Below are 25,054 nucleotides of genomic sequence, written 5' to 3' on the forward strand. Positions count from 1 at the left end.
TTCACCATCTCCACACAACTTTTCTATCCTATTCCTTCGTCAAATATTGTATTTTGTTTTCTTTTCACTTGGTTTATGTCGCTTTTGTTGTGTAATTGTGTAATTATGATTGCGCGTGTCCTCATCCACGGCAGGACATCGCTTGTTTGTCGCTTTTTTATAGAGCTGTTTGGTAGAAAATTGTGTTACGTACAGAAAACGATTAAATGGGACAACACGTGGGACTTATTGCTTTTGTCTATCAGGGTTGTGATAAAAATTGAACTGATCAAAATGCTTCTTTTTGAGATCCTTCATAAATTTAATGCCAAAAAAGATTTGTTATGACATATTGTTCCTATAAGATGTTGTATTATTTTATATATTTTAAATAGGAGTAGGTATAAATACATTTTGAATAAGATACTCTTTTCCCGTTTTAATTTTACACTTAACCCGAACCATTAAACCTAACCAACTCCAAGCCGCCACTAAACCTATGCCACTAATCCACAGAAAAGTTTATTGCCTGCTTTTAGGCGTCTCAGCGGTGGGTTAAACCATTCGTAGCATATTTCCCAGGGCAGTTAGGAAAGCCCCCGTAAAATTAGCATAAACTCTTTTCAAATGCGTCACTGAGAGGAATCGAATGGCATTTTATCTTTTTAGGATTAAGACATATGTATTTATGCGATTTATCTATGATGGACTGACCAAAGCAGCGGTTTTCTTTACATTGACTGCGGTCGATGATCTCCTGTCCTTCGATATCTTCCTTTTCAGAGTGTTTTTCTTTGGCTTGACAATTGTTCTTTGGAATTTTCGTGTGTGTGTTTTTTTTTGCATTTGTTCCGAGGGGTTTTCTTTGGGTTTGTTATTGTTGTTTTAATATTAACCCACTTCAAAAGTCTCGCACACGCATTTTATTTGCATACATTTACGCCCACACGAACACACACACAAGCGCAGTTCGCACTCTTGCCATCTCTTTCACTCGCCATCGGACTATCTCTTTCTCGCAAGCCGCAATGTGCGTTAAAAGCTTTTGTTCGGTTTCGGTTTTTGTTTTGTATATTTGCGTTTTGTGCCATTTGTTCTTATTTATTTTGTTGTATTACACTGGAAATACATTGGAACTTACATATGTAGTTGTAGTTTCCTTGATTCAGTTTTTATTAGTTAACAGTTTGTTTCTTTAAAACTCAAGCATATTAATTTAACACCAAAGCCAAATAACTTCTACAATTTATAATATGTATTAATTTGTCAATGTATTATAATTTTAAGCAATATAAAATTCTTTATCATTTTTTTTTTGCAATTAAAGTTTATAAATCTCATCTGATTCGTACAGGCTTTTCCACCGCTTCCAAAACCTGGCTGCCCGTCCACCCCAACTACCTCGAACTGAATTTGGAGGCCCAGAAGGCAGCCCAAAAGAGCCATTATCAGGTTTACAAGGACCTGATTGAGCTGCGAAGGTCGGCCATAATGCGCCTGGGCAGATTCACTATCGAACCGATTTCGCGATGGGTCTTCGCCTTCAAGCGGTGGGTGCTTAAAGGAAACCCTTTAGACACATTGATTAGTTTCAAAGTAATTTTGCAGCTCGTATCCCAATTTCGAGTCGATAATTACCGTCATTAATGTGAGCGACAAGGAACAGTTGGTGAATCTCACGGAGTTCATAAACCAACCTAAGAAACTGGTTGTTGAAGTTTCCGGAGTGAATTCCAATTATCAACCTGGGTAAGTTCGCCCCTTCGATTTACTGTCATCCATTCCCCGCTTTACACCGAAAACATTTTTGTTTCCTCTCTTTTAAAACATATCCTAAACTTATGATTTTAAATCAATTGAAAACCAATTTTGCTCAAAATTAAAAGTAGCAATACTAAGAAAAACTTAAAAATAATTTCCTTTTGGCCTTCTAAATATTTCTAAAATATTTTAGCAAAATTTAAATTTTCAAATTACAAAAATTATGAAATAAATTCATTTTTCTTGAAATCTAATCAAAGCAATAAAAAGAATAATAATGATATCAGTTTTTAATTAGTAGAATGTAATACTAATTTTAATTTATTTTTTATTAAAGTCAGAAGTTAGTTTACCTTTTAACCTTTTAATGAAAATTTCTCCAGTCAATTTAAATATTTATAAGAATAGCATCGATTCGGTATAATCTATAATCTATAAAAGAACTACTTTCCCGTATAACCCACATTCACTCCAATTTCTTTCTGTACTCCCGCTGCAGTGAATCCCTGGCCGCAAGTGCACTGTCCCTGGCCGCCAGAGAGGGTCTCGTCTGTCGGCTCGTCTAGTCGGATCGGGATTAGAGGAATTACCAGCTGATGGCGGCAAACTTTGCTCTTTAATTGCATTTCCAGTTCAAAATGTCACGCGATTGAATACAAAATGGGGGAAAATTAATGACCGTGGAGCGGACAGCTGTTTGTGTGTGTGTTTTTTTTTCGTTCGACTCGAATAGATTGAATTTAACGCTGGCCGGCGCTAATGAAGGCAAGGGGGGTGTGGGGGTCAGAGGTCGGAAACAGCTCCTGACCGGCAAAAAAAAGAAGTGGCCACATCGTCGCCTGCTCCTGGCAAGTTGCCCAGAACTTGGCCGCTTCTGATGTTTGTGTTTCATTCTCGCTCGGCCACAGTAATTTTTCATGTATGGAAAGAGAAAACACCCACGAACTTAAAAAAGATTTATGGAGCTGGCGTAGATTTCCAGCTCCCCATTTCGGAAATGCCCCCAAGCCGGGAATATAAAATATCACATGGAAAAGTTTTTAAATGTCCCTTAATAACTGAATTAAATGTTTGCGAACGGCAACTATGGCAAACTTGTTGGAAACTTTTGATTGCTCGATGCTTACACAAACATTTTGCCAACAAATGGCTCTTGTTTGGATTAGAAGTTGTAAGTTCGTAATTGTCGGAAAAGTGAGGCAAATTTTGTGAAAATCTATGAAATTTAAATGTAATTTTTAGCAAGTTTTTAGTTGATCAACCTTTATAATTCATTAGTTTCTAGTAGCCAGAGAAATAGAATATTAAAGCAATTAAGAAATAAAGCTGTGTAGCCAGCAGCTACGTTTTATTAAATCTTGTATTCTTTATTACTTAGATTGAATTATAACACGAGATATTTAAAAATTTCTAAGGCGGATTAAATGTCAAAAGCCTAAGTGATTATTGCAGTCTTTGCCAAATTTACCAACATTTACTGAGAACTAAAAAGATTAAAGCGATAAGTATACATACTTTCAAGAGAACACAAGTAAATTAAAAATTTCTCAGGGCTTAACTGATTCACACAAGTTTTAACATTTCATTGCCATTACGCCACGTTGAACAGAGGCTCTCAACGGATTAAGAGTATATATATATATTGCTTTCTATATGCCCCGCTGCGTTTCATTTCGCTCTCGTTTTCACCCTGCCTGCTCCGGAATCGAGTGAGGTATTTAATATAAACTATTTGAATAATTCAGAGACAGCATTCTGGCCGAGGTCCTTGGGCTTAATCTGCCCCCGGGAGGCGGAATTGTTTTAAGAGAGCGCAGCTCAGCGGTAATGAGGTGAGCAAAAACAACTTTTTGTTTTATAATGAAAAAGTTATTATTATATTCATCCCAATTTTAGCGAACAGCGGAGAGCTTTGGTTAAGCAGCTCGTAAAGTCCGCGAATGTGATTTTGGTGGCACTGCTGGTCTACAACTTGTGGCGCCACAAATGGACCAAAGTGAATTTCAATCAGTATCGGTTTTGATTGATTTTCGTCATTCCGCGGGCTTTTACCATGTATGTATGTGTGTGCGTGCTGATTGATTGATTGATTGATTAATTAATTAATGAAACGAACATCAGCTTAAATGTCATTAACAGTTGGCCGGGACTAACGACTCTTGAATGTGGCCGATGGGATTTGCAAATTTAATTTCCTCTACCAGTGGATCTGTCAAGTGGCTGGTGATAGATGGTTATTTTCTGGGGAAGGACTATGGTGGGGAATTGATTTCAGATCAAGCTTGCATTGTGATTGTTTAAAAATGATTTATTTATAAGGATTAATGTGAGTAACGAGAACACAATAAAAATTTAAATTGTTTTGCAAGTTTTAACGATTATTTATTGTTCAGATGTATTTTTTTTTTTTTTTGATCTGGACTACAATTTTGCCACTCAAATAAAGATAATTTTTTTCTATTTAAATGGCAAGTAACTTATTTGATAAATGTAGTTTTAAGAAATGTAAGCCCGATTTAAAGAGTTGCTTAAAAGCAAAACTGCTGCATTTATCCCCCAGAACCTCTTTTTTCTTCACTGGTTTTTGCCTATCCTTCTGACCTATTAAATTTCTGAGATTTCCCTCGTTTCCAATGTTTGTGAAACCACTTATCTTCATGCTAAGCGCTTGACACTCTACGACAGCAAGAGGCAAATAAATGTAAGTGTTATCCTCTGACTGAAACTGCATCCTTCTATATCGCTTTACAAATCTGCAGAAGGGGTTTTTTGTCTCCATCTGCACTTGAACAGCAGAAAAGTTGATAAATTATCCCTGCCTGAGAGAATTTGAAGGGAGTGAGTTCAGCGTAAATGAAAAAGTGGCAACAATCGTTCCCATTCAATTTGTTGCCGCTTCCGAATAGTTTCGCGTTTTTCAAGGACTTCATCGTTTGGCAGCCATTGCTACAAATTTCACGCGTTGATGCCTCCAAAAAGGAGGCAACCACCGGAGCAAACTAGATTTGCCAATGGCAGAAGCCTTGGCAAGAGAAACATCAGTACCAGGAACAGGATATGCCAATGAAATTACAGCAAAGTGCCTGCAAATTAACCAGAGCAGAAAGCTGCCAAGGACGACAAGGACCTCTATGGGTGAACGATTGACTACGGAATTTGGTTTAACTAGAAAATGTGTTCTGGTTTCCATTATGTGTAAATACGGTTAAAATAGCTATTCAGATGTTTCTCTTAGGAATCAAATATTTAAGGATTTTAATTTATGTTTAAAGCTTTCCTGAACAACTTGTAGAACTTTGGGACTTAAATTTCAATCAAAGGGAAGCAAGTTGATACCGCTAAAAAGTTATCTAGCGACTGTAATTTGCAGCATGCTGAGTAGTACTTAAAAAGTTTATATTACATTTAAGTTTACTTAGTGAAACATTTGGGCCAAACAAACTTCAGAGCGTCCAACTGGAAAGAGCTCCGAAAAATCAGAGCAAAATTGAGTTGCAAATTATGGCAAGAACACCTCGTCGAACTGCCAGGACAACGACGTCGCACTGTCTGGCTTTTGTTCTCTGACATTTGACGAGAAGGCAAACAAGGAGGACAAACACAGCCAGGACGTAGAGTGTGTGTGTTTAAGCCTTTGTGCTAGTTAGCCAAATTGTAGCAAACATGTTGGAAAGGCCCGAAAAGGAGGCGGTGCACCTTGATGCCGAAAGTGGCATCCTTTCCGCTTTCCGATTTTCCCCAGCCTTTCGGCGCGTGTGTTTCTGCTTTTGGCAGCAGCCATTTTGAACTCAGCCTTGTTTTATGTATTTTCCTTGTTTTTTTTTTTTTTTTTGCTTTTCTGGGGACTGCCGGCTATACACTCATTTTGCAGACAGTCGTTGGCGCCGCTTTTAACGGTTTTTAATTAAAAAAATTTCCAGAGCTCGGGCCATTGGTAATCATTTTCATTTTTATGTCTGCCTTTGTCTGTGAGCCTTCCGAAGGGTTTAACGAAAATTGATTTTAAGCCTTTTTTCGCTTTTATTATCATGGCTGTCGCTGACACTTGAAAGAAAAAGTTGGCCCGCAGAGACTAAGGCAAATTGATTGCCAATTGAGAGGCCATTGCCATAAAAGAAAACACAGGGGGCACAAAAAGGACAGAGCCGAGCTGCATATATTATCCTTTAAAGTATGCTTTGGCCAAGGCAGAGCCAAATTCAATGAGGACCCCCACATGACAATAAAACTTTATGTTCGTATGTGTGTTCTGCTGGCGCTTTGCCTTTGTCGCATTCCTTAGCATTCGGAGCATTTTTGAGCGTTTTCTGTTCGAGCGGAATTTATGCAAATTTGATTAAATTTCCTTGTCGCTTTTGGCCAGAAAGGCTGAAGTACGCAGCTCTGGCAGGTCAAGGCATCTTAGCTATGCGGTCCCTAATGAAACGCCTGAGAGTATGCCGCGGATTCTGGCAATTCACGATTGAAAGTTTTGGCTGTGGTTCCTTCCCTGAAGTTTTCAGAACTTCCTTGAGCAGGGCGATAATTTGGGTTAAATTATTACTAAGTGGTTTTCTTTTACAAGAAGTTTTTGCTTCTTTGTATTGCTATCATTATTACATAAGCATACCACAAAAGTCTCAAATTGCACAAACGAAAGGGGAAAGCATTTTGGAATATTTTGACTTTGTGTGATTTTTCTTACTATAAATAATTGTTGTTACTGAAGTATTTAAGTTTTGAAACTGTAAATTTAACCGAATTATAGTTTTTATTAGGAATTTTTGAAATAATAAACGGTTCTGCATAAATGGATCGAACATTTTTTAATCTTTTATTATTTTCTCTTTTTAAGTATTACAATTCCAGATGTCGGAGGGAAGCAGCAAATGGAATACAAGAATACCTTAAGGATCTTGCTGCTTGGTGTAAACGTTGGAATATGAGAATCAATCCGCAAAAAACTACGAACCCCTGCTTTACACTGAAGAGACTTGTATCTAACACCCCTGAAATCCAGCTAGAGGGAGTCAGTTTGGAACAGCCGTCGCAAGCAAAATATCTTGGTATCACACTGGATAAGCGCCTTACGTTCGGACCACATCTGAAAGCAACAGTCAAAAAATGAAACCAAAGGATTCAGCAACTGCGCTGGCTTACACACAGAAGGAGCACTTTGCCGCTGAGATGCAAGAGGGCAGTATATGCATTCTGTATCCTGCCAATCTGGCTTTATGGTATTCAAATTTGGGGGATCGCAGCCAAATCGAACTACAAAAGGTTACAAGTGTTGCAGAATCGGTTTCTACGTACCATTACTGACTGTCCCTGGTATGTGCGTGGCACGACACTTCACAGAGACCTAAATCTACACACTGTGGAAGAACAGATTGGGAGACACACAAGCCGATACCGAGATAGATTAGGAAGACACCGCAGCTTACTGGCTAGGAATCTACTCCCAGCGAGACCTTTGAGGCGTCTCAAAAGGCAAGGCTTTGCCAAGACGATAAGGAATCAATAAGAAAATACTATATATAATCCTCTTCTTAATGCTGAGGTTTGGTTTACTTTTCTCATTGGTGACACCTGTGTTGTTAAGTACTTTAATTTGCTGTACAGATTCTGCACTAAATAAATAAAAAAAAAAAAAAAAAAAAAAAAAATTGGAAACAATGGTTTCCTAACATGTACGAGAAAATAAAGAAATTTTGGTTGATTCATTTACTGTTTAATTACCAGAATAAGAAAATATCTTATTTTATAAATTTAGGGCTTAAAATGTTATGAGGAAGTAGAGGGTGTGTATTGTTTATTTAATATATAAAAACAATACATTTTTGTTCGAATAAACAAGTTTTTCTAGTGTTTGTATTTTTCTGTACAAGTTTTAAAATCAAGGACATTTATCTAGATTCAAGAGCATCTTCTCCGCTGTCTTTGAAATCCTTTTCTTTCCTTTATGAAAAACTTGTAATTATCAGTTTTTCCCAGTGTGTTCTTTTTAGTATATATTTTTTTTGTATTTCACTTCTTTTGCCTTTGCGCTGTGTCTTACGACTGCGCTGCCGGCGTCGCAGTTGCCGTTTTGTATCTTGATTTTGGTTTCAACGGTGAATGAACTCAGGACCTGCGGACATTCAACTGCGTCCCAAAAGCGCTTCGATTTTGCTTCGGCTTTGTTTTTGTAATGCTGCGTAACACATTTGTGTTTTTTTTTTATTTGGTTCTCGTTGTTGTTATCGCCATTCGCACTGTTTTCGCCTGATGTTCACACCATATTTTTAACTGTTCTTTTCGCTGGACGGGCTTGAAAATTGCAAATTTTCGGGTAGATTTTGTTGGGCGACTTGCGGCGCCTGGCTTGTCAAACATTAATTTGACATCTTGCATTTTACCCAGAATACTTTTTTGTTCACTTTGGGGGACGAGCTTGCAGCTGGCCGTCAAATTAAATGAAAATTTGTGGTCGACTTTGAGGCGTCGTGGCCGAAAGGACTTTGCGGCCGAGTTAATTGACTGTGGACATTTTTGCTGGCAAACAAAAGGGTTCTAACGACTTTTAAATGATCAAAGATGGCTTATACTTTGGGTGAAACTGGGCTTGTAATAAAATTAAAAGTTTTATGAATACATTACAATCAAAATTTAGGTTTAAAACTCAAACTTTAAATAAATTTACAAGAAAAGTAATTATTTAATCTCATGTATAGATTATATAAACGTAAGTAAATAATTTTTAAATTCAAAAATCTTAATATTGGCATAAAACATTTTAGATTTTTTGCTCAAAAATTGGGATTTAGTGTATAAGGTTGAATTAATTTGTTTGATTCAAAATTACGTTTCAGCAACAAAACCAATAAATTGCCAATTCCACTCAATTAACCATTTGATTTCACTCCGATATTAACCCAAGATCTTATATTTCCATTGACCAATAAACTAAAGGTCACCCGAATCCTTGGCGAACGCCCACATAATTGATTGTTTCGTGGAAAACTTGGGCGTTCCGGAGGCTTTAAGCAAACATTTTGGCCGGCGGCAAAAAAGGGCTGTAAACATTTGTTTGCTTATATATTTTCTTATTTTGGAAACTGTCGAGCAGCAGCTGCCACCGCCCATTTAGTGGGAGGGGCAGCCAGAACCTTTTGCGAGCGATAAAAATTCAAGTTCAACGAATTCTACGTTTTGGGTAAACAACCTCGAATTGAGCGCGTTGAGTTGAGTTGTCGGTTGAATGTTGGCTGCTTTTTGGGCGACGACAACACCCCGAAAAAGCAGAGCAAAAGCAAAACCAGCACAGCAGCAGCCCCAAAACTACAAAAAAAAAAAGCCTGGTCCAAAAGCACATGACATCCTCGCAGAAATTCACGCCCAAAAAACTCGGGAAAGCAGAAATGTGCGAGAGAAAATGGCCAAAAGAGAGCGGCCTCGAATAACCTTGAACTTGAGACGCGTTGTGAAAGTCTGCCGAAAAGCATAACAAGAGGAAAACGTCAAGAGAAAATGGCAGAAAGGAAAATTTACACAGTGCTCGCAACAAAGTGATTTTCCTCCTTATTTTTTTTTGCCGCCCGCCAACGCCCGTATTTGATCCTTTTTATGTTAATTTTTTTGTTGGCCACGTCTGGCAACTAGGAAGGCTCAAAAGGGATTCTATTTTTTAGAAAATAACACACGTACTTCAATCGTTTAGTTTATTTGATAATGCAATATTACAACGGCTGTAACTCGGGGATTAACGAGTGGATGATTAAATTTTGGGAGCAACAGCTGAATGAAAAATTGGGAGCCAGAGCGCAACTGTACTTGAGACATTCCTAATGATTTATTCAACAAATGAAAATTTCTGGGTCTAGCATTTTTTTTTTGTGCTGCGAGTTGGAAAATATGAAATAAGGTTACAAGTTTCAAGCATAAATTAAATTAAATGAAATTGGGTTGTGTATATAATTAAATAAAAGAAATTCAATAGCTCTAAATAATTTTAAAATTAGTTTGCTTTTGCCTTTGTGGTAAGAATATTTATTCAATTTTTTTACTCTAGTTATTCCTTTAGTTTTCCATCTTGCGGCTTCAACTTCTCTGTTCTTCAAAGTTTCTTGGAAAATTAATAACTTTTGGGTTGATATTCAAAGAGAAAGGGAAACGAGAAGTGAGTTTCTCGCTCCGCTATTCTCAGAGGTTGTTAATAACTTAGTCGTACACCGTGAACATGGCACACATTCCGCATAACATTAATTAGTTTTGTGTAATTACAAGCAACAGAATTAGCGGCCCCAGAAGATACAGCTAGAATCCACAAGATACAAAGTTACAATCTGCTGTGCTGTGTGTGCTTTGCAGTTATGTTTTATGCTGTTTTGTCGCCAAAGAACAAGTTAATGACTCCAGCGGAATGAATGGGATGTTGCATGACTGTGGCTTACTGTTAGAAATCTATGCACATGTGTATCCGCTGGATAGATACTACATATATACAAATGTATCTGCTAGATAGCTGGGCGCAAAAACAAACTCGTTCACTAATGACCTGCCAAGTTGTGCTGAGGAGTTGTCACAGTTCGGTTTGATTCGCCTTGGGAGACAATTCCCAATCGAGTCGGAAAAATCTAAATGAGTTGGATTAACTTGGATTTCAGAGGTTTAATGGTGGTTCGAATAAGGTTAATTCGATCACATGAGATACTAAAAAAAACTACATTTGTTTGTAGAAATTTAAATTTAAATACTTGGTAATCATTTCTAGAATTTTATTTTAATTACTTTTACTTAATAAATAAGAATTGAATGTTAGTTCGTTTTAATGTAAATTTATTATGTTTAAATATAAAAATATGAATAGTATAGCAAATTAACATACATATGTATATTAAATTGAGATATTGATTTTAGTAAGAATTTTAGAAATTTGTTTAAGAAGTTACTTTTATTGTTTCTTTGGTAATAAGTTACCATTACTCGTTACATAACGAAAAATGCCTAAGTCCGCTAAACTTCTAAAAAAAAAAAAACAGTAGCCCCCGAACACAAATTCCTCCCATTTTGGGGAAAATGTCAAACTGTCACTGCCATTCTCATCAGCCAAAAGTTGTTGCAACAAACATTTCCATAACCATGCAAAGTGCCAGCGACGATAAAAACATTTGTCTAAAAATAACAAAAGGCAGCGCTGTTAATTTAATTTTATGACATGACAGCAACAGCAACTGAAAAACTATGTATGTATGTGTGTGTGTACAACTACCTGTGTGTACACTGTACAGTCTGTCAAATGGAAGAGAACCTGGTCGATAAGGTGGCCCTAACTAGCGAATAAAAAGGCAACAACAACTAAAGAGCCATCTTTTGCAAAGTCAAACGAGAAACTTTAGCGGCTTCTAACGGTAAATATAAATATGAGAAGAGTGAGAAAGAAGCGGGGAAAATGAATGCCTAACAACAAACAGAAATACAAACAGAAACACACAGGCACACACACTTCGTACATTTTCTTGTTTTTTCCTCTTTTTTTCTCTCTTTTTTTTTTTTTTTTTTAGAGGCAAGTGCAGTCGCAAAGTAGGCGCGTCTCGTTGTTTTTAGCCTTGTTCAACAAGGCAGCAACAACAACCAGTTACAACTGGCAACACATCAGCAGCAGCAGCGAACAACAACAACAACAAACAACAACAACAACAACAAACTGCCGTTTGCATTCCTGACCTACTCTGCGACTTTACATTGACTTCAAACGGCCAAAACCACCGACCTACCAACCCCACTCTCCCTGCCCCTGCCACTCCCCCTTTTTCCAACCTGCCGCCTACCTGAAAAGCCAGACACTCCGCATAGAAAATAGGCGGGAAATACAAAGGAAAAGCGGGGAAACGAAGTGGGTGCGTCATTGGCTAAAAGGATACGAAACAGGCAACAACAGCTTCAACAACAACTTGAAACAACAACTACAACAACAACCGGGATGGCCATAAAAAGTTTTGCATTTTTTTCTGGATTTTTTTCGTGTTTTTCTTTTTTTTTTTGCTTGCCTCCAAAAGTAGTTAAACTTCAAAAGCCGTCGGACAAGAAGAAGAAGACGCAAAAGCAGTCGAAAAGCGCTGGAAAAACAAAAACAACAACAAAAGGCGGTGCACAAAAACGAGTTTTCACTACTTTTGCCTATTTTACAATGGCAACAAGGCCCCAAATCCAGATGGAGTGATGTAGACGATGCCACCAGGCATGCAACACCCAAAATACTGAATGCCGAACAACAAAAACAACAACAACAACAACAAGAAGACATTGCGAGCGGATGACGTGCGCACAGTGGTTGATTGTATTAGAAGTTACATAACCACATTGGTAAATCCATATTTACATATTCATAAAAAAAAAGCTGAGATAGAGTTTCTTTTTTCTATTAAAATGTTTGCACTTTCACACTTAAAAAAGATTTTAAAGCATTAATAATACAAAACGGCAATTTGGTATTTGTAAATACATTTCTTAAATATTTAAAAAAATATCTTATAAAATTTAAATGTTGTCTTTAATGCAGAAATGTTTGGGATTTGTTTAATAAATTAACTTCATTAAATAATATAGATAAAGATATATAAATAAAATAAACGTTGTTCAATACAGTTCATTCAATACAGTGCTTATAATTCTCAAGTAGTTTTGAACCAAAATCAAACTGCTATTTTGCGTTGGCAGCTTGTAGTCAATTTTCTTTATAAATATGTATGCCCTAATTGATTATTGATTATTATTGATTCATAAACGAGATCCACTGTTTTCGTTAGTTTCTGTCTACTTCGGTTGCATAGCTAAGTTTTCTATTTTTTTGTGACTATTTTCTCCATATTGGCTGATGGGTTGCGGGGCAGGCCTCTAATCCAGTTTCTGTGTTACCAAATCCGACTGTCTCGCTCTGGCTTCGAATGCGCCTCATTGGCATGCAACGCGAACAAGTTTACAGCTACAACAAAGCCAACAACAGAAACTACTAAAAAACGGGCTAACGAAAAAAACGCGACTCCAACAACATGTTACAAGTGCAAAGGCAATGCGCGATGGTCACGTTGCAATGTTAGACATCCATCCACCTCCACCGCCCCCTCTGCCACCCCCTTTCGCCCACATTCGTTGTTGGTGTATCTGCAACTTCACGCCCCTAGACCATAATTTGCTTCACACAGTTATTTTCTCTATGCTACACAACAAACAAAAACGTTAAACCAGTCATTTTTTACTTTTATAACAACATTACTAAGTCCATAATATGAAAAATGAAAAAGAAAATTAGTCATAAATATTTTTTATTACTATTTTACTCTAAGTTATTAAATGACTTAACCCATAAGTCAAACTTTACGGAGTCTTGTAATTTATCCTGTTTAAAATACAGACAATAGACTTTAATAACTGATATCGAAACCTTCAATTACCTTTTTAAATGGATTTTTATTAACGGTTAGTTGAACTTTAAATTTTACAAAATTTGACCAATACGTTACTTTATTGATTTAAAATGGTCAGTACTAAAATTGTTTAATCGGTTAATGGACATTACTATTAAATCATATAACAGCAATTTTAACTAAGAATTAATTAAATCTTTAAAACAGTTTTAAAATAATTTTCAAAGAGTTTCCAAAATGGCTTCTAATAACTCCAATTAAATTTGATATGGTAACATAAAAATAATTTTTTGCACCGTGTTCGTACTTCTGTCTCTTTCGCCCCAGTGCTATCCGTCTCTTTCTGGGCTTGTTTTTTAGGTAGGTGCCGATCTGCCCCTGGCAACAATGCAGACGGCCTATTACCACACAACCAGCCCCAAGTCAAGTTGAAGTTGCCCATGTTGTCGACGTTGTTTTTGTTGTTGTTATTGTCGTTTTTGTTGTTGCTTTGCCCCACTGCAATTGCCGTTAGTCGTGTCTTTGTGTGTGTGTGTGCCAATGTCGTTTATAATGAAGTTTCCTGTCGATAAAGTTAAACTTCAAAGCTTTGCCCAAGTTTGGGGGCCTCGCAACTGCTTCTTCTTCCACTTTGGTAGGCTTCGTTGTTGGCTTTTATTTTTATAGTTTTGGTTGCATGAAAAAAAAAATGAAGGTGACTTTAATGCGATTTGTACCCTTGTAGGGGATTTTAATTTGGTATTTAATTAAAACCAAGGATGTATGAAAATTGTTATTTAAACTATTTTTAATATTGAGTGTGAAATCTTTTAAGCGTTTCTGTTAGATAAAATCAATTGAAACTACCGATTAAATTCCGCTTTAAGTAGGTACATATAATATTTAATATAAACAGAATCCACAAAATCCTACGAAATTGCATTGGAGAAAACGCATCTCAAAAATATGAAACGGCAATCACAACAATGCCAAGCAGTCACACACACGGTAGGCTTTCACACACACGCAGCACCCACGTGACGTAATAGGCATCAAAACAAGATGAAAAAAAGAGAAAAAAGAGAGAGCGGCTAAAGTCGCAGACAAACAAATTATTTTCAAATTGTAGCGAGATCAATGCAATGATAAGAACGAAAAGAGAGCAAAAGAGAGTGCAGCTGACATCGAAACTATGCAGAAAGGAAAAGAAGAACAAAGAGTGGGGCCATGTAAACACCAAAGGAGTAGCATAAAATCCTGGCGCATTACAGTTACAGTTGTGTAAGGACCAACATAAAAAGCAAATAAAACGAAAGGACAGTCTCCCCTTCTCCCTCGCTCCTTCATCTTTCCCAGCAACGACCTACCTAACAACAACAACAATGCAGAAGAAAAGAGAAGCTCCACAAGCAAACTACGTCAACAAAGCAGGAACGGAGTGGAAAAGGAACATTGGAACATTCCCCATTGCCATTTTGTTTGTGTTTGTTTTGCTCCAATTAGCAACTCGCTCGCTCGCTGTCTCTCTTTCGCTCGCCACTGCCTCTCTTTCTGTTCTGCCTTTGCGGCTCTGTCGCTTGCGTCATTTTGTGTTTGCAATGACAGCAGTTTACTTTGCTCGGTGAAAGCTTTTCTTTGGGAATCCAAACAGCTGCTTGTCGCTTTGTCGCCATGTAGCCGTGCAGCTTTCACAGTGTGTTTCATTGTCATCTCGCCTCATTCATGATGACGCCAAAAGAAAACAACAACAATAGCTAAAGCAAAAGCAGAAAAAGCAAAAAACATAAAAAAAAAAACGCCGGTTGGGATAGGGTCTTAAAATCCCATGTGAAATGCCCCGTGTCTCCCTTTTTTTCATCTCTCTCAATCCCTAATTTTATTTAATTATTTATGTTTTTACTACTAACTATTTCAGTATATTAGAGTACAAGTGAGATTATTTCCACGTTTTAATGATTTAACTATGGGTGTGGTTGAGTCCTTAATCAAAAGATACAATCCCTATTTGGGTTCCTCCGTTGTCCTCTCCTGTATCCCTTCCACTATAATAATTTATTTTTATCACTTTTTTGCTATATTAAGTCATAACACTTTGTTGGAAATATTTCCATATTTTTTATTTGGGTGGGTTACAATAACGACTTCAAGGAAGCGTCCTACAAAATAATTTTCTCACGAAATGGAAATTTCCTTAAGCACCAAAACCAACAACAATTTGTACGAAGGAAAATAGTGAATAGTGCAAATTATAGCTGTTTCCCCTATGCTAATACAGAAATTGAGGAAATGTTGCGTTTCTTACTGAAACTGAAGGTCATTTAGAAGGTTTCAAAATAGGAAATTTACCTAAAATATGCCCTAGTTGTAAGTTATATTTAAGAAGCTACATAATACTTGGAATACTTGGTTTTCTTAACCGCAATCTTTTGCGATTCGCTCTAGCGATACGGACTTGTAACCATAACTATTAGCCATATCAGCTCGATTTGTGGCCTCCGTTTGATGAGCTTATCAAATACGGAATACGAATAAAAAAAGACGTAATCATCGCCACCATGGGAATTTGAGTACACTCAAAATAAGGTTACCGCATCATTATGAACTGAATCGAGATGGGAACTAATTAAATGTTGTACAAACACAATTTCGTTGCCATTCATAAATCTCTCAATGGGCCAATCAAATCAAGTAAAAGACTTTTTAATGAAAGGCCCCAAGATTTATGAACAGTCGAGATCCACATTTTTAATTAACACACAAAAGTGCCGAGTGTAGAAGAGAATAAAAAAAGCTTTCAGCAATTGAGTGAAAATAGTTTGCTGAAATTTTTCATATGCGAAAAATCGGGAAGGGAAACCAAATTCGCTGGGCATTATTTATTCACACATCCACATTAGGGGATTGTTGTTTATTTTGTTTACCATAAAGACGAAGCACGAATGCCAATCAATTAAAATGAATTTGTTGTGGGCGAAGCGAAATTAATAAGATGCAGCTGTATTTTAAAAATATGATAAAATCCAAAAAGTTCTGTTGGCGCTCAATTTTAACATTTATACATTTTTTTAAAGCTTTTTAAATTAAAAAAAAGGTTGCCAATTTTTTTTTAAATTATTTAATAATTCTTATTTTGGATAGAATATATTATATATTTTTTCTTGGACTACAGCAGCGTTCAGTTGGTATCCGAACATCTGGAGTTCTCAGAGATCTCAAGATCTGCACAGAAAAATGTATCTTTAAATTGGCATAAAAGATCGGGGGAGTTATTAGTAAAACCCGCGGATTAGTTTTAATGACTTTCCCACTCCAGCACACGCACACCACAAAATGCTCCATAAAAATGTCGAGATTTCTCAAAAGTGAGAACATGAAACCCGCGCATTATCACAACTTTAATGAGTTGTTCTACGGCAGAAAAGTACGAAACAAAAAAAAAAATAAGGAAAATAAAAACTGGCAGAAGGCAACGTGTTCTGGCCATTCCCATCTGTTCCACTCTCTCACCGGTTGGCGCTCTTGTTCTCTCCGAGAAACGAACGAAAAACGCTAAACGAAAATGCAAAATGTCAATGTCCTCCACTCCACAGTTCAGCGTCAGAATTGCGTCGCAGTTTTTGTGTTTTGCCCACAGAAAACGCAGAAATGTTCTCGCGGCCAAGGGAACGGTCGGCATGGAACACGATGCACAAGCCAACAGAAACGGGAAAAAAGAACGTAAGCGTGGACTTCTGGAATGGAGTTGGCATGTGTGTGTGAGTGTATGTGAGTGTGTGGAATGAAGTAATGGGGAAGTGGGGATTACGGGGGATTGGCATGTGTGCGTATTACTCTCTGGGGCTTCTCTTTTTCAAGGGGTATTTGGCCAAATATTCATAACACAATATAACAAAACGCGCTGTTTTTAACAAGTACAGAACTTTTTAGAAACTCAATAAGATATAAGATATTAAAACAGATATTTAAGGGAACTCAAAAAAACCAAAGAGTTTGAAAGAAATTAAAAAATAGGATATGAAAAGGGAAAAAAATTAACTTCTTTGAGTACTTTAGATAAAAATAAGATTTATTATCCAAAACTCTCCTGTCTGGAAAAAGTAGCTTTATTGTATAAGCTCATTACTCTAGCTCTCAGATAAAAAGGTCTATAAAGTTATATTTGGAAATTAGGTTGGGATATTGTACTTCAAGATAAAAATTGCATGGCCTTTTAATGATTAGGTTTTGCTTAGGTTAAAAAACTATAAGCTACTTTCTTAGATACTTTATAAAGAACGCTACGAAGCATACAATTTTTATAATAAATCTTTAAAAATACTATTTCCCGAGAACAACTGGAATTAGAAGTTTTCCTTCCTAAATAGGATATTAAAAACATACATATTTTTCGTTTATGGTTCTTTGTGCTGTTTTTCTCAAGTTTTTTGTATTTTCTCGAGCGTCATAAATCCCAAGGAAATATATACAAATAATATCCAGTGGACTACCCTCTTCTTATCCGTTTTTGCAGTCCTCGCTCATGATGCATTGGTTGGAGCAACTTTTTTAATAAGCGCCAATAACTGGAGCGCCAAGAGAGAACGGGGGCGAAATGCATAAAATGAGTTCTTGTAGCCAATACTTAATGAAAAACGGAAATGCCATTTTAGATTTATAGTTGTGATAAACAGCAACGGGTAACCGGCAAAGAGCAATTGCCCAGTTGAAAGTTGGTAACAACTTCTGGCCGGCTTTGCCAACAGATGTTGGCGGAACTTGTTCTTTGGCCGAAAAGTTATCCAAAGAATGGTTTCAGAAACTTTGGAAAAAGATTTAGGGTTTTCTTTGTAATGAAACAACTTGCTATTCTAAGAACTATATACATAAATCATTTTCCGATTTTAATAAAATATTTAAATATGTAGAAAACAATGACAAAATAATAATGCAATGTTTAATATGTAGTTTATAAAATATTCAGTTGAAACTCTATTATTTTGAAATTTATTTAACTATATCTTATTTCTCTACTTGAACTTACACCAATCAAGGTGATATTTTCGTCAACTCCATTCAATACATACCTGCAAAGAGAAGAAAATGAAATGAAATTAGTAAAAATAAATTCAAAGAAATAGAAACCCTTCGGAGACGCCGAACAATGGGAAACCCACAAATAGCAAAAGACCAACAAAAACCGACGACTTTTGGCGTTGTCGTCACTGGGTGATTTTATTATTGTTGTTCACACCTGCACGTGTAATCAAATACAATAAGCCATAAAAAATTATCATAAACAAGATGGTGGCAGAGGGGAGGGCCAAATGAAAAATAAAATTGACAATGAGACTGGAATCGGTCGAAATGTGGGGAGCAGTGAGGTGGTGGTGGCCATTGTTATTGGGTCGAAGGTGAGCCCTTGGAAAATCCTTTGGCACACACAGACAACAAGGACACGCTGGCCAGGCCAACAACTGTCAATGGCATAAATTAAGGCCCAACATGCTCGGTGGCAACAACAGGGCTCCACAAGTGTTGACAATAATGGCAACAAGAAAACCTCTGAGGCTGTGTCAATTCGATGGTGTTTTCCCTTTTCCCGAGCTCCCCTTTTCCCCCTTTTCCCTTCAACATTTTCTCGGGGGTCCGGACCCTATTTTCCCCCTTTCCCCTCGATTTTCGCTCGCTCTTTGCAGATGCTTAGAATATTTTACAGTTCGTGCCGTTTTGAGTGGAACATGATGTTTGGCTAATTCAAAAGATTTGCACTGAATTTCGCAATTCAATTTTTCCATGATTGAATTCAGTTGCCATGCCAGAGAAATCTACCTTATTCCCTCATGTTGCTTTATATTTTTTATTTTTTTATCGAAGCACGAACGCAATCAACGCCAAAAGTTTATATTCTAATTTTAGATCGCAGTATTTTATAAATAAAGAGATTCTACTTGAAGGTTAAATATTTTTAGGCTAAGTAAGGCATCAACTTCCAAAGTTATAATTACATAATTATAATTCAGATGTTCAGTATATTATATTATATATTGCTCAGTTTATTATACTAAAGTTTGTAGGAAAACCAAGTAAAATTTGAATTGAATTTCACAACATTTTCATGAAGTTAATTAGAATAATTCCACAGAGTAAATTGGCACCATTTCACCTTTGATATGCCCCCTTAGAGGACATTAAACTTGGAGCCTCCATAACGTAATAACCACCTACTCTGCCTCTTGGAGAAACAAAAAAATGAGCAGTCAGAAAATGAATGTGGCGCTGATGACGTCATCGCGGGAATACAAAAAATAATATGTGAAATACAATTTAAAAAAAAAGAACAAAAAACGCATCAACCCCTGACGAAAAAGTTCATTGTCTTAGCCTTAAAGTTTATTGCACTTAATTAACAGCGAAAAAGATGGTACCAGCTGCAGATACATAGATACAACGATATATAGATACAGAGCGCAAGCGATAATGAATTATTAGCGAATAAGAGAGCAACGCAGAGTATCTCTATCCTGAATCTCGGGTTGTATATTTGTATCTGCCGGATATTAGAGAGCTGCCAACAAAGCGACAACATGTGTCGCCCCCCCAAAACGGCAGCAACATGCAACGTGCAACAACAGAAGGCGAAGGCGAAGGCGTTGCGAGTTCTTAGGAACTTGGAATCACAGTCTTCCCGAGCTCTTCACTCCAAGTTCCTTTTAATGTTGCATGGCAAATTTAATTTCTAAATTGCAGCTGTCGTCGCTCTGACGAACATTTGTCTCGGGCTCTGTGTGTCCATAATCTTGCCAATAGCATCGTCATAAATCAAGCCAGCCGAATAGCGCAGACATTTCATCAAAATCCGCAAGAGGTTCTCATTCTCCCCCACAGAAAAACGTTGCGTATACGCCGCGTGTGCAGGCGGGAAATGAAGCGTGGTGTCCCAGACCCAGACGCTCGAGCAAGGAGCTGTCAGCCAATGGCCACATTCACAGACATTGATCCACCGCTAAAACTCAGACCGTCTAATTGTTATATAAGCTGGTATGATATTTAATAGAACAGAGAAATATCTATTTCTTTTGTAGTTTATAAACGTTTCAGAAAATGTATTTTGGATTTTAAATAAATTTTAGCACATACGAAGTAAGTTAAATTGAAAAGGAAGACGAATTTTTAGTAAGCACATATTTTTAAAATGTATATAAGATTCGAATTTAAACCAATAAAAAATGTATTAGAAGTTTATAACAAATATAAATGTATTTAAATAAGATAATATAATTTAAAGTTTGGCGTTTGGCGAAATATTCGTTATTCAACATAAAGATATTATACCGGAAAATATATGCAAATATTTAAGACTCGAAGTTCAGTAGACAAAAATTGTACTACAAAGCTTAAACTTTTTAATGAATATTTACATTTAAGCATACACTATAAATTAAATTAGTTAAATGACTTTTTAATTCAAATAAACTTTACATAGTTCTTATGAAATGTTTCAATTCAAATAAATATGCAATATGTTTTTGTCTAAATGCGATTGTATTCTCATACAATATAATTGCCGCATTTTCACCTCTGTACAAACAAAAATAGAGCCGCAATCATTCACACCCCGTCCATTAGCCAAACTAGAGTCAATTCGCTGCACAATGAAAGTAAAACTCTGACTCACTCAAAGCGAATTCCTGCCATTCATTTCGGTTTCGGGATTCAGATACGATGCGATGCGATGCGATGCGATGCGATACATGTGGATCACAATGGGCAGACTGACTGCACCTATGTATGCTTTATGGTCTGGCCCCAAATTGCATGTTTAATTGCAATAAAGAAACAACGCCCGCGTATACAAAAAACACAAACAAACAATCCCATGGCGGAGAGAAAATACAGAAGCAATTTTCATGAAATTTCGCGCACAGCTGAAAGACACAAAACAGCTGCAGCGAAGTGCAGTGCAGTCGGAAAAATGGTAAAATGGAAAATGTGGGGGGGGGGTTGGGGAAATTTCAATGGATAGCCAGCGGGGGCGGGGGGAAAAACTAAAAGGAAAACTGCACCGCCTGCTGTTTAATCAGAGGGAGTGGAAAGTGGAAAATGGAGTAACCACAGCCGCACCCAAAAATTCTCTGAAGAAGACCGAAAAAGCTCCTTTTGAAAGCCGCGAAAGACAAAAGAATCCTTACATGCTTAAATCCAATTAATAATTTAATTCCGCTTAAATGCCATTCCCTTTAAAGTTATTACTTGGTTCTCTTTCACATTGGAATTAAACAAGGAAAACTTCGAACAAAGGCCAACAATGCCAATGAGTCGAACTTGAAAGTTCTGTGAAACGGAAATTGCAGTAATTAACATGAATGCTCAAACAAATGTTGCAAAAACCCGTAAAAACTATTAAATAAGCTAACAACAAAGAAGCAAAAATGAACCATTAAATAATCATAATTAGCATAAGGTAATTTTCATTAGTAAAGGTTATTTTTTCTAGTTAATACTTCTATACTAAAGCACTAATTAATACTGCTAATATTGAGAACATCGACTGGTTTGTTCCAGCCTTCGATTTAAAGTCAGTTAAGTGCTTCATTTTTTATGGCTTTTAACCGAAAAAGTTTGCGGATTGATTGTTCCCACAATTAATAGCTAAATAATTAATTTGTAGATTAGTAATTATAGCAATTTGTTATACTTTTTGTACACTAAGACTTATAATTAATTAACTCCAAAATAAATTGAATCGATAATCAGTCTTTCAAACAAAACTCATAGTTCAGAATTGTAATTGAAATGTTTTTGTGATTTGTTTTTCCTCTGCTGAATTATGAATTTGTAAATTTCTTTGCTATTTGCTAATATCACTTGCCATGATTTTCAACGATGTCAAATACTTATTTAATAATAATTTATGCAGCAATAAAAACTCATTGTTGCTGTCATTAAATTAATTGATGGCCGGCCACCAACACAACAAAAAGCAAAGAGAGAAGCCGAACAACAATTTGCATAATTGAGGCAAACATTTTAATAGAGATTAAAGTTCGACCTGGCACAAAGAAATGGCTAATTGTCCGATATTCCGATATTCAATATTGAAATGAAATATGTAAACGTTCGAAAGTTCATATCACAATAAAAACTAAATGCCCGGGCCATTGTCGTAAAAGTTTTTGTCGGTTTATGGGGGAGAATGGAAATGGATTTTTATGTTATAAACGAAAACGAAATGTGCAGGCGATGGAAGGGTATTGGGATTCTTTATTTTTTTCGGGGGATAAAAAGGGTGCTGAACGGGGAAAGGGAGAACTTTCAATGGCCCCAAGATGCTGATGCATACCGAAAAGTCTTCAGAGCGTTGATGAGACATGAAACGAAGCGACAGACCGACAGACAGACAGATACAGATACAGATACACTCGCAGATTCGGATACGGATCCACAGAATGCAGTGTGTCTGTGTGGCGAGAGATTCAGAGATGCCTTTTAGCTTTTATTACATATGGTTGGTTGGTTGGTTGGTTTTCTTGTTGTTGTTATTGTTGTTGTTGTTGCTACGGATTGTGGATGCAGCAGATGGAAATGGAGACGGAGATGAAGACTGAGAAGACTGAGACCGAGACGAGACATGACCTACCCCAAGGCAAAAATTATTATTATTTTCTTCTTCTTCTTTTTTCGTTTTCATATATATTTCTTTATTTTTTTTTTTGCATTTTTTGTCCGTTCCATCGTCGTTTTCATTTATATGATTTTCTTTATTATTGCTTTTGCTCTGGGCTTCTCCGGTCTTTCCTGGGTTGGGTTGGGGTTTTTTTTTTTTTTTTGCCAAAATGAAGCCGTAAAATTATATATGTACGCATGCCAAGGCATTCCGTTCCCCAACAATCCTGTGCTCCCCGAATCCCCAACTTCATTGTTTCAAACTGCAGCGGGCAATAAATGAGTAATACGGCAATAAAAACAAAGTTTGCACAGCACACGACCGAGGGGAACTTTTGTCCCTCCGAAAGGAATGGATTGCCCAGGAGTGTGCTGGCCAAGTAATGTGTTTATCCTGGGTGGTTCCGAGGATAATAGAGATTGAACATAACATATCCTATGAACCATAATGAAATAACAAGTGAATAACAAGTGAAAGTACAGAAGAAGGTTAAACATAAATAAGACTAATAATTAAAAAAAAAAAAAATACTCAATTCATGTTTATGATGTTGAACATATATTAGTTCTCAGAAAGGGAATAGTAAATTATCAAATTTACTTTTTTCCTAATAATTTTATTTCTATAAATAAATTCAAACTCCCTAAGAAATATTACTATACATTTTAAATTGGATTTAAAAACAGTTTAGGCAGATAAGCAAACTCTTTGGTGTAAAAAAAACCACAAAACAGAATCATTTTAATACCGTATACTCGTATCTTCTCGATCCCAATCGGATCCTTGTTATGGCGTCATTGAAACGCAGCAGTGCAACGCATGACAGTTTGAACATAATTTGCCATTACTTTAATGCCATCGCTTACATATCTATGAATTTATCAAGTAATCAGACCGTGTCTAATGCCGGCAATGATACCGAAAACGAACGAACCATCGGCATATCAAAAAGCCAACATGGCAGCAAGATCGCACTCACGGATACGAAAGCCAGTCCATAAAGACAAAGGCATTAAATTACAACTGGCAAACGAAGCAGCACAGAAGTGTAGCTAATGTTTTTTGCTACCTGCCACCACCACCCCACCAACCAAAAACAAAAACGAAAAAAAAACCCCAACCAAAACCATAATTTAATAGCTGCTACTACACCAACGGCCGTTTTTCTGTGTGTTGTCTAAACTTGATTTCAAAGTTAAACCAACCTTAACCAACATTTATAGACATCAAAACTTTTGCGGCGCAAAGAAACGACAGAAAAAAATTGCAAAAAAAAAACAGATTTTTCAGTTTTGGGCTTAAACTTAATTTACAGAAAAAAACAGACAACACAGAAACAGAAATAAGCAAACATTTTAGCTTTGAAGGTGAAGTGTCTTTATTGAGGTAGGTACGCATACTGAAAGAAGTAAGACTGACAACTTCGATGGGTAATTAACCAGACTCTTTAGCCACGAAAGCCTTGGGTTTGAGGTTGAAACGAGCCTTCTACTTTGCCTCAGGAAAGTCAAAATTTTCCATATAATTTGCAAACTGCAAAGGGAGACATAAGTCGCGGGGATAAACTCATCTTAGGTTGCAATGAAATACAAGGAAGTAAAACCTTTCCCTTTTTATTTATTCATTTAAGATAATAAGTAACACAAGTTTTACTATCTTATAACCCCAAACTAATGATGTAACCATTTAATTAAATATTTCAACATTACTCACATATTCAGTATTCCTTTTTGCACTTGCTTGATCCACTTAACTAAAAACTTTGCCCCAAACAGCTCTATTTAACCCATTACCTATGCAAACCGAAATCAATAATTAATTCATTGAATTGGCAAACTAAGCAATCGATAAAAACCACACCAAAACGAAGAAACTTTAGTGAAAATATTTAATAATTCATCAGTGGAGAACCAAAGTGTAAGATGTTAAGGGTTGGCTTTCAATTAAAAGTTCTTGCGCATCGAATTGAGATTAATAAATGTGTGAGCCTTGACAAATGGCTGTTGGATAAGAGAACCCATAAGCAAAACGAGTTGGAATCGTTCAACTAATGTATTGGTAGATATATATATATAATACATATATCTAAATATCAATCTTGGGCTTGGGTAATTAGCTCTTCCCACCTGAAGGATTTGAGGTCGTCTACCGACTGTCTGGCAACAAACCATCTCGTATTACAAATTTTCTGCTTGCCAGTGAAACAACAAATTTCCAGCAGCTGGTAATTAATATTTTGACATGATCCTTAAGCAGCCTGCCATCTCCTCAAATGGGAGGTAACTCATAGATTCGATTTCATTTCGCA

The 25,054-nt window shown here is 36.6% G+C and overlaps 2 protein-coding genes across 6 annotated transcripts in view; one reads left to right on the plus strand and one right to left on the minus strand.

Moving 5' to 3' along the window:
• LOC108086358 overlaps positions 1-25,054 on the minus strand; it is a 91,648-nt gene that overhangs the window by 33,127 nt on the left and 33,467 nt on the right. The gene's annotated exons all lie outside the window — the stretch shown is intronic.
• Positions 2,315-4,108, plus strand: LOC122320713. Of its 2 annotated transcripts, none has more exons than XM_043208903.1 (3): positions 2,315-3,572; positions 3,637-3,799; positions 3,862-4,108. In XM_043208903.1, the coding sequence occupies exons 1-2, from the start codon at positions 3,568-3,570 to the stop codon at positions 3,761-3,763; spliced, it is 132 nt and encodes a 43-aa protein (XP_043064838.1). In that variant the 5' UTR covers positions 2,315-3,567; the 3' UTR covers positions 3,764-3,799; positions 3,862-4,108. The 2 variants fall into 2 exon arrangements, with proteins under 2 accessions (XP_043064838.1, XP_043064837.1); XM_043208902.1 differs by having other exon boundaries at positions 3,637-3,795.

This window comes from Drosophila ficusphila, unplaced genomic scaffold, assembly GCF_018152265.1.
Source record: "Drosophila ficusphila isolate 14025-0441.05 unplaced genomic scaffold, ASM1815226v1 contig_787, whole genome shotgun sequence".
Lineage (NCBI taxonomy): Eukaryota > Metazoa > Arthropoda > Insecta > Diptera > Drosophilidae > Drosophila > Drosophila ficusphila.